The 16,108-nt window shown below is 35.6% G+C and overlaps 1 protein-coding gene across 2 annotated transcripts in view; it reads right to left on the reverse strand.

Annotated features, from left to right (window-relative positions):
- Positions 1-1,252: 1,252 nt before the first annotated feature.
- The window catches only part of NR2C1 (nuclear receptor subfamily 2 group C member 1), a gene marked incomplete at both ends in the record, with an annotated part of 34,976 nt that continues 20,120 nt past the window's right edge, over positions 1,253-16,108 (reverse strand). Inside the window, 5 exons of one of the 2 annotated variants that reach the window (XM_079715749.1) lie at positions 1,253-1,427; positions 3,589-3,694; positions 6,132-6,254; positions 7,853-7,992; positions 15,336-15,457. In XM_079715749.1, coding sequence (XP_079571875.1) covers positions 1,253-1,427; positions 3,589-3,694; positions 6,132-6,254; positions 7,853-7,992; positions 15,336-15,457 — 666 coding nt within the window. Of the gene's footprint in view, positions 1,428-3,588; positions 3,695-6,131; positions 6,270-7,852; positions 7,993-15,335; positions 15,458-16,108 lie in introns of both variants that reach the window. The other variant, XM_079715748.1, reaches the window with a different exon arrangement.

Raw genomic sequence — 16,108 nt, forward strand, 5'->3', positions numbered from 1 at the left:
AAACTGAAGTCTTAAAAAATTATCAATTGCTTTAAAATAATTGTCTAACTCACCTTGAAAACACAGATTGGCTACGATAAATCCATTATTTCACAAAGTAGGTATTTCTAATGACCTAAAAGAAATTGTCTAAAACCCATAGAAGGGTCAGGAAACTATAAATGCAGGTCAGAAAAGAGGGAGAGATGACAGATGCTTTCTGTGGAATGGAAGAGCAACAATTTTAATATCTATTTTGAAATACTGAAACATTTGGGGCTCAATCAGTCTCTGCTACTTTTATAACACAGTAAACCAAAAATATTAAAACATGAACCCTCTTATTCTCAAAAACAATTTTCTGCTACATACATAAATAAAAAGTGCTTATAACTAATAATATACAACACTAAAAAGATCACAAATGGCCTATGTCTCACTGCCAGCAATGAGAGTGATATATGCTAATGGTGCCATGATTTTTACAAAAGACAAAAAAATACCTATATTCACTTATTATTTCCTATAGTTCTAATGTTATCATTATACCACTGAGCATAAAATAATCTTCTTTTGACAGGTAATTAAAACAAACAGATTATAATATAGAAGAGTAAAATGCAAGAAAATCCTCCTTAGGGGTTTCTGACCATTAAGCGTTTGTAGTAGTTCATCATGAAGTTAAACATGAATAGAGGGCTTCCCTGGTGGCGCAGTGGTTGAGAGTCCGCCTGCCGATGCAGGGGATACGGGTTCGTGCCCCGGTCTGGGAAGATCCCACATGCCGCGGAGCAGCTGGGCCCGTGAGCCATGGCCGCTGGGCCTGCGCGTCCGGAGCCTGTGCTCTGCAGCGGGAGTGGCCACAACAGTGAGAGGCCCGCGTACTGCAAAAAAAAAAAAAAAAAAAAAAAAAAAAAAAAAAAAAAAAAAAAACATGAATAGAACACAATTCTGGGAAAAAAAGAGAGACTTACTTATTTGTTTTATAAAATAAAAGAAGATATCTTAGTCAAGAGGTGATGGCTCTAAGTGTCATCTCAGCCAAGAATAAATCCATAGTATTTTTTACTCACTCAAATAAGACAGGAATTATTCTAATTCCTGTTACCTGCCCAGTCACTTCAAAAATTCTTAAGGAAGATAAAAATATCTTGGTTTTTGGTTACTCTTTAAAGTAAAAACTTCCAGATGCCCTGGAAGCAATGAGTTCAATTTGGTGTCTTCTTGTGTTCTAGTAAGAAAGAACAATCAGTTTAAATGGAGATCTCAGCTTTCAAATGCTGTGACCAATTATTTGTGAGTTATAATCTGCAGGTTCCATTTTTAAAATATGTGGGATGACACTGTCAATTCGTACATTGCCAATGAGACCTTTGAAAAACAATTCTTCGGTGATAGTAGCGTTCATCAACCTCAAAGCTGGCAATCTGAGTAGTAGTCTGGACAACCTCAAAAGACAAAAGGAAGGGGGAACAAGGTTGTAAATCAGAGTGATTTAATAGAAAGATGTAAGTAATTTCTGCATGAATACTGTCTGTGGCCTAATTTAATAAAGATCTAGTTTTCAGAACTTAAAATAAAACCTTTAGGGTTGCCCTGGTGGCGCAGTGGTTGAGAGTCCGCCTGCCGATGCAGGGGACACGGGTTCATGCCCCGGTCCGGGAAGATCCCACATGCCGCGGAGCGGCTAGGCCCGTGAGCCATGGCTGCTGAGCCTGTGTGTCCGGAGCCTGTGCTCCGCAACGGGAGAGGCCACAACAGTGAGAGGCCCGCGTACCGCAAAAAAACAAAAAAAACAAAAAAACACAAACCTTTAGTATTCTCAAGCCTTAGAGTGTATGACAATCACCTGGAGATATATATGCAGTCTGTCAGACTTCATTGGAAAGCCTTGCTCTTAACTGCTATGCTGTGCTACCTCCAGTTGGTTTTACGGACCATGGAACTAAGTTATTAAACTGTGGATCAAGTTATAAATTTAACAGCTTAGGAACTCATTCGAGTTTATAAGAACAGCAATGTTTTATGTTATCAGGATAAATGAGGCTCAATGATTACAGTTTTCTTGGTTTTGCTTTTCAAAAAAGTACTGGGAATAGTAAAATAGGCAATAGTTGTTATTACTGGGAAGAGCATAAATTATGGAATCAAAACCATTAGATCCAAATCCTGATTCAATTACCCCTTAGCTATGTGAATGCGTGTAAGCCACCACTCCCTGTCTCTTTCAGTGTTGTGACAATCAACAAAATGATCCTTGCCAGTTTCTGTGCTAGTGAGGTTCTTAAAGGCAGGACAATGTCTTGTGTGAAAGTACATTATAAGCTGAAAACTGCTATCTAAAGATAATGTATTATTTTAGAATAACTAGGCATGTAAGAAACTAAGAAAGAGTTCCAGAGGTCCAAGAACCTGGAACCTAATCGAACAGAGATCAGCAAGCAGCTGTTACGTCAAAAAGGAGGAACATTTTAAATACTGTATTTATTTGTATAATGAGGTATAAGACAACTTTTGAAACTTTAAAAAATTGAAAAAAAATCATAACAAAACCAACACCAAAAGAACCACCTTTCTGAAAAGCTGGTGGCACATTAATCCTTCCTCTTTTCTAAGGCCTTCGACTCTAACACTTGAGAACAAGTGAAACCAGCAGCCCCAGAATTAAGTAACCTTTCTGTAGCCATGCACTCCACTGCTCAAACTACTCATTTCGTCTGTTCCCACCAGCTGAGCTATATACACAGAATTGGTAGGACACGGCATAGGAAAACTGGTTAGATAAACTACAGCTGATTTTCATGATGGACCTGACTTATAAACATGTTATTTAACATATGTAAAAATTATTATATGTAAAATATAGTAAGTTATGAAGTTTGAAGTATGTTAAATTAATAATACTAGTAAACACATTTATATAGCCCTTACTTTGTAAAAGGCACTGCTCTAAGCTCTTTGACTATATATTAACTGATTTAATCCTTATAATAATTATAAAAGGTGGGTACCATTATCTGCATCTTACAGGTAAAGAAACTGAAACAGAAGTTAAATAACTTGCCTAAAGCCATACTGCTAGTAAGTGACAGGGTCAAGTGACAGGGTCAGGCGTCAAACCCACGTACTCTGGCTCTGATGCCAAATGCTTAGTTACTCAAAAATTGAGCTTATTTTATTAAAAAAGTGATTTTTTTCTGAAAGGACAATGGTAAATACCTTGTTAGAAATATCATAAGCCAAATTTCAAAATTAGTTATTAAATAGTCTAATGGTATTTTATTATTTATTCATTTTTCATCCCTTTTACTAATAAAATCCATTATTTCAACTGAAGAAAGAGTTTGGGTGTGAGAGTCAGACTACCTGGCTCTGCTGTTTATTGTGTGACTTTGAGCGAGTTACTTAACCTCTCTGTGCTAAAGTCTCCTTACATAAAATATTACATGTAAAGTACTTGGAACAATACACTACCACTTTTAATAGCATTAACTATTTCAAAGGTCAAAGTTGACTAAATTTAATTACACTTGGAATGGAAAATAATGAAATAGATTCACAAAAAATTTTAAGATGAATTTAATTAAACAGTATTTAACTTCTACATACCTGTAGGTGTCATCTGGATATGTTTTGGTTATATAATCTTGGAATTCCACATAAGCCTTTTCCTGAAATTTCTCAATCTGTTGCATGTTTTCTAGGCCTGGATGATCTGAAACATTAAGGAATATATTGTTACTTTAGTTCTGAATACTCATTTAATAAGGCACCAAGTGGAGATGGAAGGGGGTGGGAAAAATAATTCAGTCAAAAAAAAAGCCCCATCATATGTGTGGCTCTTTCATTCCACAAATAATATATTTAATAACCCAACCACTAAACACCAGGCATTTTACTTTAAACCCTTAAAACTATTTTATCTCATACATGTATTCTAACATCTAATAAAAATTGAAACCATTGGGTTCAAATAAAATAAATAGGTTTTTCCATTCCAAAAGTGGTGGAAGGGATTTTGATCAGTTTGCTTTCAACAGAAACAAAAAAACGACTTAGCTTAGTTAAAAGTATTTTTTTTAACATCTTTATTGGAGTATAATTGCTTTACAATGGTGTGTCAGTTTCTGCTTTATATAACAAAGTGAATCAGCTATACATATACATATATTCCCATATCCCCTCCCTCCTGCATCTCCCTCTCACCCTCCCTATCCCACCCCTCTAGGTGGTCACGAAGCACAGAGCTGATCTCCCTGTGCTATGCGGCTGCTTCCCACTAGCCATCTCTTTTACATTTGGTAGTGTGTATATGTCCATGCCACTCTCTCACTTCGTCCCAGCTTACCCTTCCCCCTCCCCATGTCCTCAAGTCCATTCTCTATGTCTGCGTCTTTATTCCTGTCCTGCCCCTAGGTTCTTCAGAACCATTTTTTTTTTTAGATTCCATATATATGTGTTAGCATACAGTATTGAAAGTATTTTAAACCAATGAAATATCTGCAGATTATATTCTTAAAAATTTTTTAAATTAAAATAATAATACATATTTTAACTGAAGTATAATTGACATACATTATATCTGTTTAAGGTATACAAGATAATGATTTGACATTTGTATACACTGCAAAATGATCACCACAGTAAGTCTAGTTACCATCTGTTACCATTCAAGGTTGCAAAACATTTTTTTCTTATGACGAGAACTTTTTTACTTTCTAGCAACTTTCAAGTTTATAATATAGTGACTATTGTCACCAAGCTGTAAATTACATCACTGTGACTTATTTATAACTGGAAGTTTGTACCTCCTGATCCTCCTTCACCCATTTCACCCACCCCTCATGAAGATTATATTCTATATTTTTTTAGTAAGAAAGCCTTCCTTTCACCATGGTTAGGTTAAAAAAATACTTATAAAATTATGAAACTCTGAACATCATCTCTATCAGAAGAATAATATACCAACATGAAATAACCTATATAAATATTTCACTAAAATGGAAATGTTAAAAGAATTTCATAAAACTTATGCCTAAAATATGGAAAGTGCTGCCCTGACTGAAGAGAATAAAAAAAGTAGCAAATAGAAATAGAATACTTAGTAAAACAAAATTACATTATAATTCTATTGTTGAATCTATGTTCTTTCAATTTTAAGGAAAATGAAGGTGGCAAATTGGTTGTGATAAAAATGGTGATACATGTTATTAACTTATCTGAACATTAGGAGAAATAGTACAAAAAAGCTTTAATTATCTTACTGATATCATTGAAGGTAAGAAGCAGGTTTCCTCAGATAATTTTATTATCATACACAGTAACAGAAATACATACCAAAATGAAAAAATACAGAGCCTAAGAGAACAGCCAATTTTTTGTATTCTAAAATTGATTGTAGCTTTACTGTCATTTTACTATACATGAAAACTAGAAACTGGCAGAAAGATAAGAGATCCATTTTTCTATTTGCTGGAAACTCTAATAAGATGTTTGGAAATTTAACCCGTTAACAAAGCAATCTTCATCTCTCTTTTTGCCTTTTAATGATGCCTAGCAAAATATATCTAAACATTCAAGTGTTGAACAGGACTAAAAGTATATGATGTCATTTCACTGATTTCTTCAATTTTCCTTTTCATACCCAGATATCTAACATCCATAAATTTCACCAATTTAAAGTATACAATTCAATAGTTCTTTTAGTATATTCACAGAGTTGTGCGACCATCACCGCAATCTAATTTTAGAACATTTTTGTTCACCCCAAAAGAAACTGTACCCATGAGCAGTCACTCTCCCCTCTCCTTAGTCCCTGGTTGCCACTAATTTCTCTACAGATTTGCTTATTCTAGACACTTCAGATAAACGGAATCATGTAATATGTGGTCTTTTGTGGCTGGTTTCTTTCACTTGCATACTGTTTTCAAGGTTCATCCATGGTGGCATGTATCAGAATTTCATTACTTTTTATGGCTGAATGATATTCCATTGTATCTATATATTATATTTTGTTTATTCAATCGTTTGATGGACACTTGGGTTGTTTCCACTTTGCATCAATGTACAGTCCCAACGGCAATGTATGAGGGTTCTAATTTCTCCACATCCTCAAACACTGTATTTTAAATAAGAAGTAAATGTTTATATACCTGGACTGAAGAGTACTATTGCCTTCAGGTAGGCATATTCATATCCATCAATGCAGAGTTTTACCATGCTGTTACAAAACTCCTGTAGTTTGAAGATGTGTTCCATCAATAATTTTCTTCTTTCTGTTGACATTTTATCTTTAATTAAAAAAAAGAAACAAACAAAAGCTTCTAATTTTCAGCAAAAATGCATGACTATTTTTATCCAATATATTTCTTTCTAATTTCCAGTTCTGTATACAACCAATTTTTTAAATGTTTAAAATTCAGTATCTCTGCAAGTTTAAATGAAACTAATTAATGATCTTCAGACGTTGTTCAAGAAAAAACAAAACAGGCTGTTAATATAAAAAACCCTAAATGTAATGTTTCAAGATATACCTTTGAGAAGATAAGCTATAAAGATTAAAAAACTGGCCAAACAACCAAAGTACAAAAGACTCAAATTTTGGTAACAGGCTTTTATTTAAGCTTATATTGGTTGAAAAAAATAAGCAAAACCAACTAGATTTTTAAGTTACCCATACTACTACAACAAAAACAAATAGTTAGCAAAAAATACTGCCAAGACCAAAGAAAATCTGAGTAAAATAAAATTTTATAACCTTTAAATTTTATTGTTTATATAGTACTGCCTTCTGGTAGATCTACTGTTGATGAGATTTTAAGGTTATTTCTCTGTCCTTAAATAAGAGGAGGAAGCAGATATTTTAAAAATAATGTAAAACAATGGGAAATAGAATATGCAAAGGAAGTAAATGTAATTCTCAACTTATAAATTATTCCTGAACTCAAAAAAGTAGTTCTTCCCACTTGAGGATGGGGCACCTTCTTGGTTAGTCACAAGCCATTCTAAAACTAAACATTTATAAATCAGTGCCTGCCTGCCTGTCTCCTCAGATGAATGGGAGTTGTAATCACCTTGGCATCAAGAAAAGGAAAAAGACTTAGGATTGTTCTGTGACTCTTCAGTACTGTTTAAGTGAGAGAATACATCCTGATGAATTGATTAAAAAAAAAAAAGTTTAGCCTATCTTGGGATTCAAAGGGCTACAATGAAGAAAGGCAGTTTAAAAACTGGTGGGGGGACTTCCCTGGTGGTGCAGTGGTTAAGAACCCGCCAGCCAATGCAGGGGACACCGGTTTGATCCCTGGTACGGGAAGATCCCACATGCCGCGGAGCAACTAAGCCCGTGCACCACAACTACTGAGCCTGCGCTCTAGAGCCCACAAGCCACAACTACTGATCCCACGTGCCTAGAGCCCATGCTCCGCAACAAGAGAAGCCACAGCAATGAGAAGAGCGTGCACCACAACAAAGAGTAGCCCCCGCTCGCCGCAGCTAGAGAAACCCCACGCACAGCAACGAAGACCCAACACAGCACCCCCACCAAAAAAAAAAAACTGGTGGGAAGTATACATTTATAAATATTTGATCATCTCTATATAACTTACCCTGGATTCTTTGGTATGTATATCCAAGTACAAAAAATTCACGAGGCTTGATCAGAAATAGCACTTAAATACGCTTGTTTCAGTTTTGTTGTGCTCTCATTTAAAACTATTTTGGGGTGATTAAGGAATGAATTTATCAAAATGTAAAAATTATCTAAAGTAAAAAGGATGTTGGTATCTTTTTATACCTAACTTTAAACATAATACTATAAAACTGACGCCCCCTCTTATATCCTAGAAAAGGAAATAAGTAAGGTGCTTTTTACCTTGTTGAAGGCTACTGTGAAGACAATTGACGAATGTCGCTAATATAGTTGCTACATTCATCACTTGCCAGCACTGGGCAAGACCAAGAGTAAAAAGTTCATTCCAGTAGGCTTTCACCAATAATATACTGTTTTCTTGCCTATAAAAACAAAATAAACAAATATCAAATATTAAAATATATTTCATAAAACTTTACAACTGACTCATATAGTTAAAAATACAATGTTACTGAACTAAAATTATTCTAAATGGCCAACCGGGAATGGACTTGATCAATTCTTTATTCTGTGTACCTGACTTTAGTTGATAAGGTTTAGAAATTTAATTTGCTAGTTCATTAATCAATCAGCCAGTTTATAAGAACAGTTGCAAGTAGTATTTCAAACTAAAAGTTGGGGCTTTAAGCCCACATTTCATGGAAACAGATGGAGTAAAGGTGTTTAAAAAAAATTAAAAGCAAAAGCATACATTTAAAAACCTTCTTAAAAAGGGCAGTTAGAATTATCTGATGATAGATAACCAACCAATTTCCTGGGAGAATTGGTTTATTCTATGTTTCAGATGAGATATAAGTATCCCATAAATGAGACACCAAAGATTTTGCTAGGAGTAGCAAAGATAAGAAGGGTCAGAAGGCCTTTCCTGAGTTTCTGAATAAAAAAATCTCAGCAGCTTGAGAAAGTAAAACAAGTACTGGAATAGGAGTCAAGCCACCAGGGTTATAAAACCTAGATCCACTGATTGAAATTAGGCAAAGAGGGCTTCCCTGGTGGCGCAGTGGTTGAGAGTCCGCCTGCCGATGCAGGGGACACGGGTTCGTGCCCCGGTCTGGGAAGATCCCACATGCCGCGGAGCGGCTAGGCCCGTGAGCCATGGCTGCTGGGCCTGCGCGTCCAGAGCCTGTGCTCCGCAACGGGAGAGGCCACAGCAGTGAGAAGCCCACGTAATGCAAAAAAAAAAAAAAAAAAAAAAAAAGAAATTAGGCAAAGAGTCCTGGGTCTCAGCTGCTTAACTATATAAAATACAGAGACATTATATGCCCTATATCTTGCTCAAAGAGTTGTTATGAGACACAAATATAAGAATTATGTGAATAGGCCATGACAATAAAGTATATGCCAGGCACTGTTCTAGGCACTGGAGAAAAAGCAATAAACAAGATGAATAAAGTCTGCCTTCATGAAACAGAAGGGAAACATAATTTTAAAAATCACTTCAAATATTTTATATAAATATTATACACACACATATATATACGGTTATACAAACATTAGTTTCTGGTAATGAAAATTCTACATTACTATAAAGTAGGATGATGCATTGGAAAATGGGGTGGGAGTAGAGAGAAGGCCTTTCTGAGGGGCTGACATCTAAGTAGAGAAAGATGGGAAAGAACTTAAACAAAAACAAACAAAAAACCCCTAGAGAACTAGTATTCCAGGAAGAGGGAAGAACAATGGTAAACTTGTTGAGGTGATAACCAGCATGTAGTAGGTGTTCAATAAAAACTGATGACTGAATTACTAAATGCTGCCCTCCCTTCTTGGAATGTGCTTTCCCCAATTTGTTTTACTGGCTAATTCCTATTTATCCCTCAAAATATAACTCAGAGCTCACTTTTTTTTTTTGCTGTGCTGCACAGCATGTGGGATGTGAATTCTCCGATCAGGGATCGAACCTGTGCCCCCTGCAATGGAAGCGCAGAGCCTTTACCACTGGACCACCAGGGAAGTCCCAGAGCTCACTTTTTAACTGAAACATTCTCTTACTACATTCTTCTCCCCAAAATAGTTAATTACACCCCTTCAGTGCCATAAATATACTTATATTTTATACTTATTTCATGGTATTCTAATTTACTGGTTTAGGAATCTGTCTCCTATACTAGATTAAAACCTCATTGAATACACAGACTCCTTTATTCATTTCTGTATCTCAGTGAACAGCACAGTAGATAGCATATAAAATGAATCTGCAAATGATTTCTGATTGTGGGAGATACAGAACAGGCAGAAGTGAGAACTCACGACCATTTTCCAATTAAGCAATCTTTAAACCAAGAACTATATACTTTATTATAAACAAGATAACAAAAGAATGAGATTTCTTTTCCCTTTCTCTAAAGAGATTTAAGGTGTTAAGAACATCCTATAGGAAATATGTACATCCTGATAAAAGGCACTTAAACTTTTTTCTTCTTAATAAATCTTTAAAATTAGGATAATCCATAGGATAATCAGCATGTTTAACATAAATCATTCATCAAGTTAAGAACCACAGCCACCTTTACAACATTACATTTTATTTAAGAATTGAATATATTCAAACAAATGCTAATACTGTCAACTTCAGAGTACAGAAAGTAATTTTTCTCACTGGGAATTATTCAGGGGAAATTTTATCTCCAAGCTGATCTCTCATTTCCATTCAGTATCTGAGAAGAATTACTTGCCATAAGAAACTGGCTATCAAAATCTATTTGAAAGTAAAGTTTAAATGAAGAGAAAATCAGTATTTTTAAATCTCCATATAGGGCTTCCCTGGTGGCACAGTGGTTAAGAATCCACCTGCCAATGCAGGGGACATGGGTTTGAGCCCTGGTCAGGGAAGATCCCATATGCCACGGAGCAACTAAGCCCGTGTGCCACAACTACTGAGCCTGTGCTCTAGAGCCCACAAGCCACAACTACTGAAGCCTGCATGTCACAACTACTGAAGCCCATGTTCCGCAACAAAGAGTAGCCCCTGCCCCCCGCAACTAGAGAAAGCCTGTGTGCAACAACAAAGACCCAACACAGCCAAAAATAAATTTAAAAAAAATCTCCATATAAAAATGATTAAAATTTCAATCTTGGGAATTCCCTGGTGGTCCAGTGGTTAGGACTCCGTGCTCTCACTGCCAAGGGCCCGGGTTCAATCTCTGGTCGGGGAACTAAGATCCTGCAAGCTGCATGGCCAAAAAAAAAAAAAAGAAGAAAGAAAAAAAGGAAAAAGATTCAATTTCAAACTAAATCAAATGAAATAAAACATAACAAGATACTACTTTCATTTATCAGAAAAGATGGATAAAATCCAGCATTGAGGAGGGTGTGAGGAAATAAGCATTCATTCTCATTCATTGCTTGTATGAGCATAAACTGACTGAATAGTTTTCTGGAGGACAATTTGGTAGTACCTGCCAAAAAACTATAATGTATATACCCTCTTAGACTCAACAATGCCACTTGTAAGAAGCTATCTTGTAGAAATACTAACACAAGTAGGAAAATATATATATACAATGCTACAATGCTTATTGTAGCTTTGGATATAACACGACCACCAGCAAAACACTAGCAACAACCCAAATGTTTACTAATAAGGGATAAGTAAATTATAATAAGTCCATAAAATGGAATACTTAGGTAGCCATTAAGAAGAATAGGAGAATACACATGCTGATATAAGATGTCCATTATATAAGTGTAAAAAGAAAGGCAAAGAATAGGATGTGTAAGTGTTTGTGTATTTGATTGAATGTGGCATGGAAAAGATCTGGTAGGAAACCAAACTTTAACAGTGGGGTTAGTTACCTCTGGAGAGTAAAGTTTTACTTTATATTGCTATACTTCAGTATTACGTTAACGTTTTACAAACATGAGGAAAAGGTTAAAAGCAAACATGATGGAAAAGTCTGAAGTAATTTGGTTTTCACCTTAACCGCTGATTCTGAAGTTTAAAAGAGAAAACAGCTAACCAAGGTAATCAACCAGTGAACAAAGGAAAGGGAAAAGAACAGAGCCAACTGATTAAAAAAGTCAAAGTTTTTAATGGCCTGTGCTACAGCTCTTAGTAAGAAAATACGCTGGCATTGTTGAGGAAGACTCAGAGAAAACGTTAAGGAGTATCAGCGCAAAGGATGAGTACCCCTAAGGAAAAAAGATGAAAAGTGGCAATTGAGGAATTAACCACCAGATTATTTTGTTTCCAAAGGAAAAGTGAAGGAGCAAATCGCAAAGATCAATTATAGAAAGATATCTATTTACATTTTTTTAAAGATTTTTTTTGATGTGGACCATTTTTAAAGCCTTTATTGAATTTGTTACAGTATTGCTTCTGTTTTATGTTGTAGTTTTTTGGCCACGAGGCATGTGCGATCTTAGCTCCCAGCCCAGGGATCAAACCCGCACCCCCTGCATTGGAAGACAAAGTCTTAACCACTGGACCTCCAGGGAAGTCCCTCTATTTACACTTTTTATCCAAAACATAAAATCCTTGTAGTACAGTTAGCTACATTGTTCAAGTATGTTTCTTCAAAGTTCATTCAGAAAGAAAGACAGCAAGTCTCCTTTAAAAAGAAGGTTCCTAAGAGTATGAAGGAAAATGAGCATTTACTATCTACTTTGTCAGCAGCACTGCGTTGAAGAAATTTACACCGATCAGCTACCTTAAGTAACATGACCTGCAAGGAAGCATTTCTGCTAATTTACAGATGTAGAAGTGGAGCCTCAGTTAAATAACAGAGCTAGCAAATGAATAAATCCAGAATTTGAACCAAGGTGGTCAAAGTCTATGATTTTTTAAAATAAATCATTACAAATTTTAGCAAGTAAAATGCTAAAGTCAAATTTCTCAGCAGAGACCTCCTCCATTCAAGGCTAATATCTGTGGTGTAAGGGCATGTGTGCTGCCAGTTTTTTCTTGTTAGGGAAAACAAACAAATGACTATTGTAGTCACATTATACCACTTATTTTCAAAACATCTTTCCTTTGAGAAACAAAAGAGCTGGGTAGAGGAGGCAGTCAGGTGCAACGCAAGTGTTAATAAATAAAATAAGTTGCATAAGAGTAAACGTAACTTCTTTCACAAATAGATATAGCTATTTTCCTCTAACAATTGTACTAGATTGTTAATGTTCATTAAAATATGTATGTAGGGCTTCCCTGGTGGCGCAGTGGTTGGGGGTCTGCCTGCCGATGCAGGGGACGCGGGTTTGTGCCCCGGTCCGGGAGGATCCCACGTGCCGCGGAGCAGCTGGGCCCGTGAGCCGTGGCCGCTGGGCCTGCGCGTCCGCAGCCTGTGCTCCGCAGCGGGAGAGGCCGCAGCGGTGAGAGGCCCGTGTACCGCAAAAAAAAAATAAAAATAAAATAAAATATGTATGTAGTACTCATAATTAGAGATCAGATCATAGTTTATACTATTTATTTTGATAAAGGAATATGACTTTTGAACTCACCTATACCGGGGGATAACCTAACCATTTGGCTTTATAAAAGCAAGGCATTATACTTTACCTGGTAGCATCTGTTTTTTTCCTTAGGGAAAAATAGTGATATGGCAAGAGAACTGGTTTCAAACCCACAGTTATAGTAAACATTACTCTGTCTCAGTGGGATTTTAAAAGAGTCAACTTTCAGGGTTAGCATTTAATGGAAGGTTTTAAAATTATTCAGTAAAGTCTCCTGTAGCAAATGGTGATAGCTTGGAACTTTTGGTTACAAGAATCTAGTTAAAGAGGATTGCTGCCTTTACTCCAGACAAATCATGTCCAGTGCCCCTCCCTCCAACTGAATCTATTACTGTAGTCACTTACCTAAATTATGCAGATAGAACTGAAAAAACAACTGAATTCCTGTAAGTATCGACACTACAAATCTTAAACAGAAAAGCAACATCCTTGTAAAAAGAGAAAGATTGTAAAATACAAATAGTATTAACTACCCACTGTATAAGATTCTTTAAACTACTGTTCCCCTCCATTAAACTGACCAAAACAAACTTGACTTTTAGAAAATGAGTAACATTGCTTTGTTTCTCTCTATAAAATTAGGGCTTTGTTTCCAAGTTTTGTATCTAGAGATAAAAATGCAAGCAATGCCAGTTTCTAGGAGACTCAGAACAGCTTTTATTACAGCATAAAAGAATTTCCCATCATTAGTACTTAGTTGTCATCCATCTGATTAATTCAAACTATAAATTATCTAGATAGTGATAATAAATAAGAGTTTACGTAGCAATTAATGACTTCAAATGCTACACAATAGTTAATTCTAATTGCAAAGAGTTCCGTGGCAGTTATATTGAAACTGATTTTTCAATACAGATCACAGGGAAATGTGGCTGCCACTATAAAATTACATTATAACTGGAAAGTCCAGGCTTTATTTCTGGTTTCTCCAACATTCGGACTATTTCTATAGGATAATCACACTCAATTTAACAGACATACTTAAGATCAATGGTGTTAGAACCAACTCAAGGAATTCAAATCACTCCCTGCTACATCTTTCCTTTTGTTTTTTACTATAATAATTGATAGCCTATTATTAAAAATATCACCAGGTTACTTTTCAAAGCATATGTATGCCAGTTACAAGCTTAGGGAATCACACTTAATGCTTTAAAATAAATAAACTGTTAACATGTAAATTTACATTGTATTTTAATTTTTTCTTAAGCAGACTGGAGAAATCCTAAAAGTTAAATGTTATTTTGAGAGAGAGGGCTATCAATCATTTTAAATTGAAGGTTAACCATTCTAAATCAGGCTTTTAGTCTACGCAACTATATTATTTAAGTACATGATTTAATGCATGGTACATCCAACACTGATTAATAAGTCAAATTATAGTGGGGTTCTATATATGCCTTTTACAGTCATGATTCAGATATGTTTTTTAGTTATATTCAAAATATTCTCTAAGGATAAAGAATGAGCAGTTATTATTCCTATTTGGCGAATGGGAAAACAGATGTACAGGATATGAAACTGAACTGTTTATGAAATCATATTGTAGAGTAAGGTCCTACAACTCAAACAAAACTTTTCTAACTATGGGCTTAACTTTTTCCATTGTCTCTTTGCTTCTTCATCCCAGTTACTTTAAAGCAATATAAATAAATCTGGCAAACTTTAGATAAAGCTTGGGTTTCTTACAGTAGACCATTTTCTATTACCATCTAATACAAACAGAATACAGATGTGCCCTTCAGTAGCAGAACCAAACTTCCAAATCATCACAGTGGTCATATGGGGTAATTTACATTTTCTTACCCTTTTTTGGAGCAACCACATGATTCTATTTTCAAACATATTCAGTGTATACAAGTTTCAGCACCTTACTAACAAGCCTGAGGTGACACTGAAACAGTGGTGGTGGAGGGAAACAACAACCCCAAGACATCCCTAGAGCCTCCCTAACTTAAGTCAATCAAAGATGGCCTATTACAAATGCTGGCCATGATTTATCAGCTCCACTGCATTTACTTCATTCAAATTATTAACTTAGTCAAATTATGAAGTTCAGATAATCTTCCACATAAAAATAATATACAGTAAATACCACCTGCCATGATTTATCATATAAATGACAAAATTTCAAGTTATAATGTTATATCATTTTTCCCCCCTTTAATCAAATCCTCCCAAAATAAAAGTTCTTGCCTAATGTATGTCTGTGCTAGAAAATCACACTTATATTCAAGGACTTCAAGACACTTACCCTAGAGCCTGGAAGGAAGGAATCGAAAGTGCCCAGTGCATTGATAAGAACAGCAGTCTGGAGGCAGACTCCCCAATGTAGTGCACATTCAGGTACTCAGGCATAGGAGACGGCATGGTGAGCTAGTGAGAACAGGGACTGAGGTAAGTTATTTTACGTCAGACAATTCTAAATCATCATTTCTTTGAAAAAGTTAAATGTAAACATATCAAATAACTAATTATTAACCCAAAGGCAAATCTTGAAATAATCCAAGTCACTAGATTTTACAGCTAAAAATAGGATTGGGAATAAATGAGAAGACCATAGTTTCTAACAAAGCAAATTCAGATAAAGCAGAATTCCACTTAACAAATACCAACCATGACATCTGGTTGTTTTTTAAAAATTATTTTTTATCTTGGTCTAACAACATGTCTTTTCCTTCCCTCCCTTCATTAACAGTGATATACAACAAATTCAGTTTAAGGAGCAATCCTTTATGTTAAATGCTCCTTTCATTTAGGCTACGGGGATAACAAATTCAAATGCTTACAGGGTCAGAATAATGAGTGAAGTGGGCCTGCTGATGCCATTTGGGAAGTGCATATTCCCAGATAAAGGGCATGACTGTGACTTGAATTCAACACACTGAAAACTTATGGGAATCTGGGCTCAGTACTACCAGCTCTTTCAGTTTTTCAAAGAGCAGCTTCTTTGTAAAATCTCCCCATTTAATCTACAGGTAAAACAAAATGTGTCTGTGGCCATAATGCTCACAGGCTATCAGTCTG

This window comes from Hyperoodon ampullatus, assembly GCF_949752795.1.
Source record: "Hyperoodon ampullatus genome assembly, chromosome: 11".
NCBI classification, from domain to species: Eukaryota; Metazoa; Chordata; class Mammalia; order Artiodactyla; family Ziphiidae; genus Hyperoodon; species Hyperoodon ampullatus.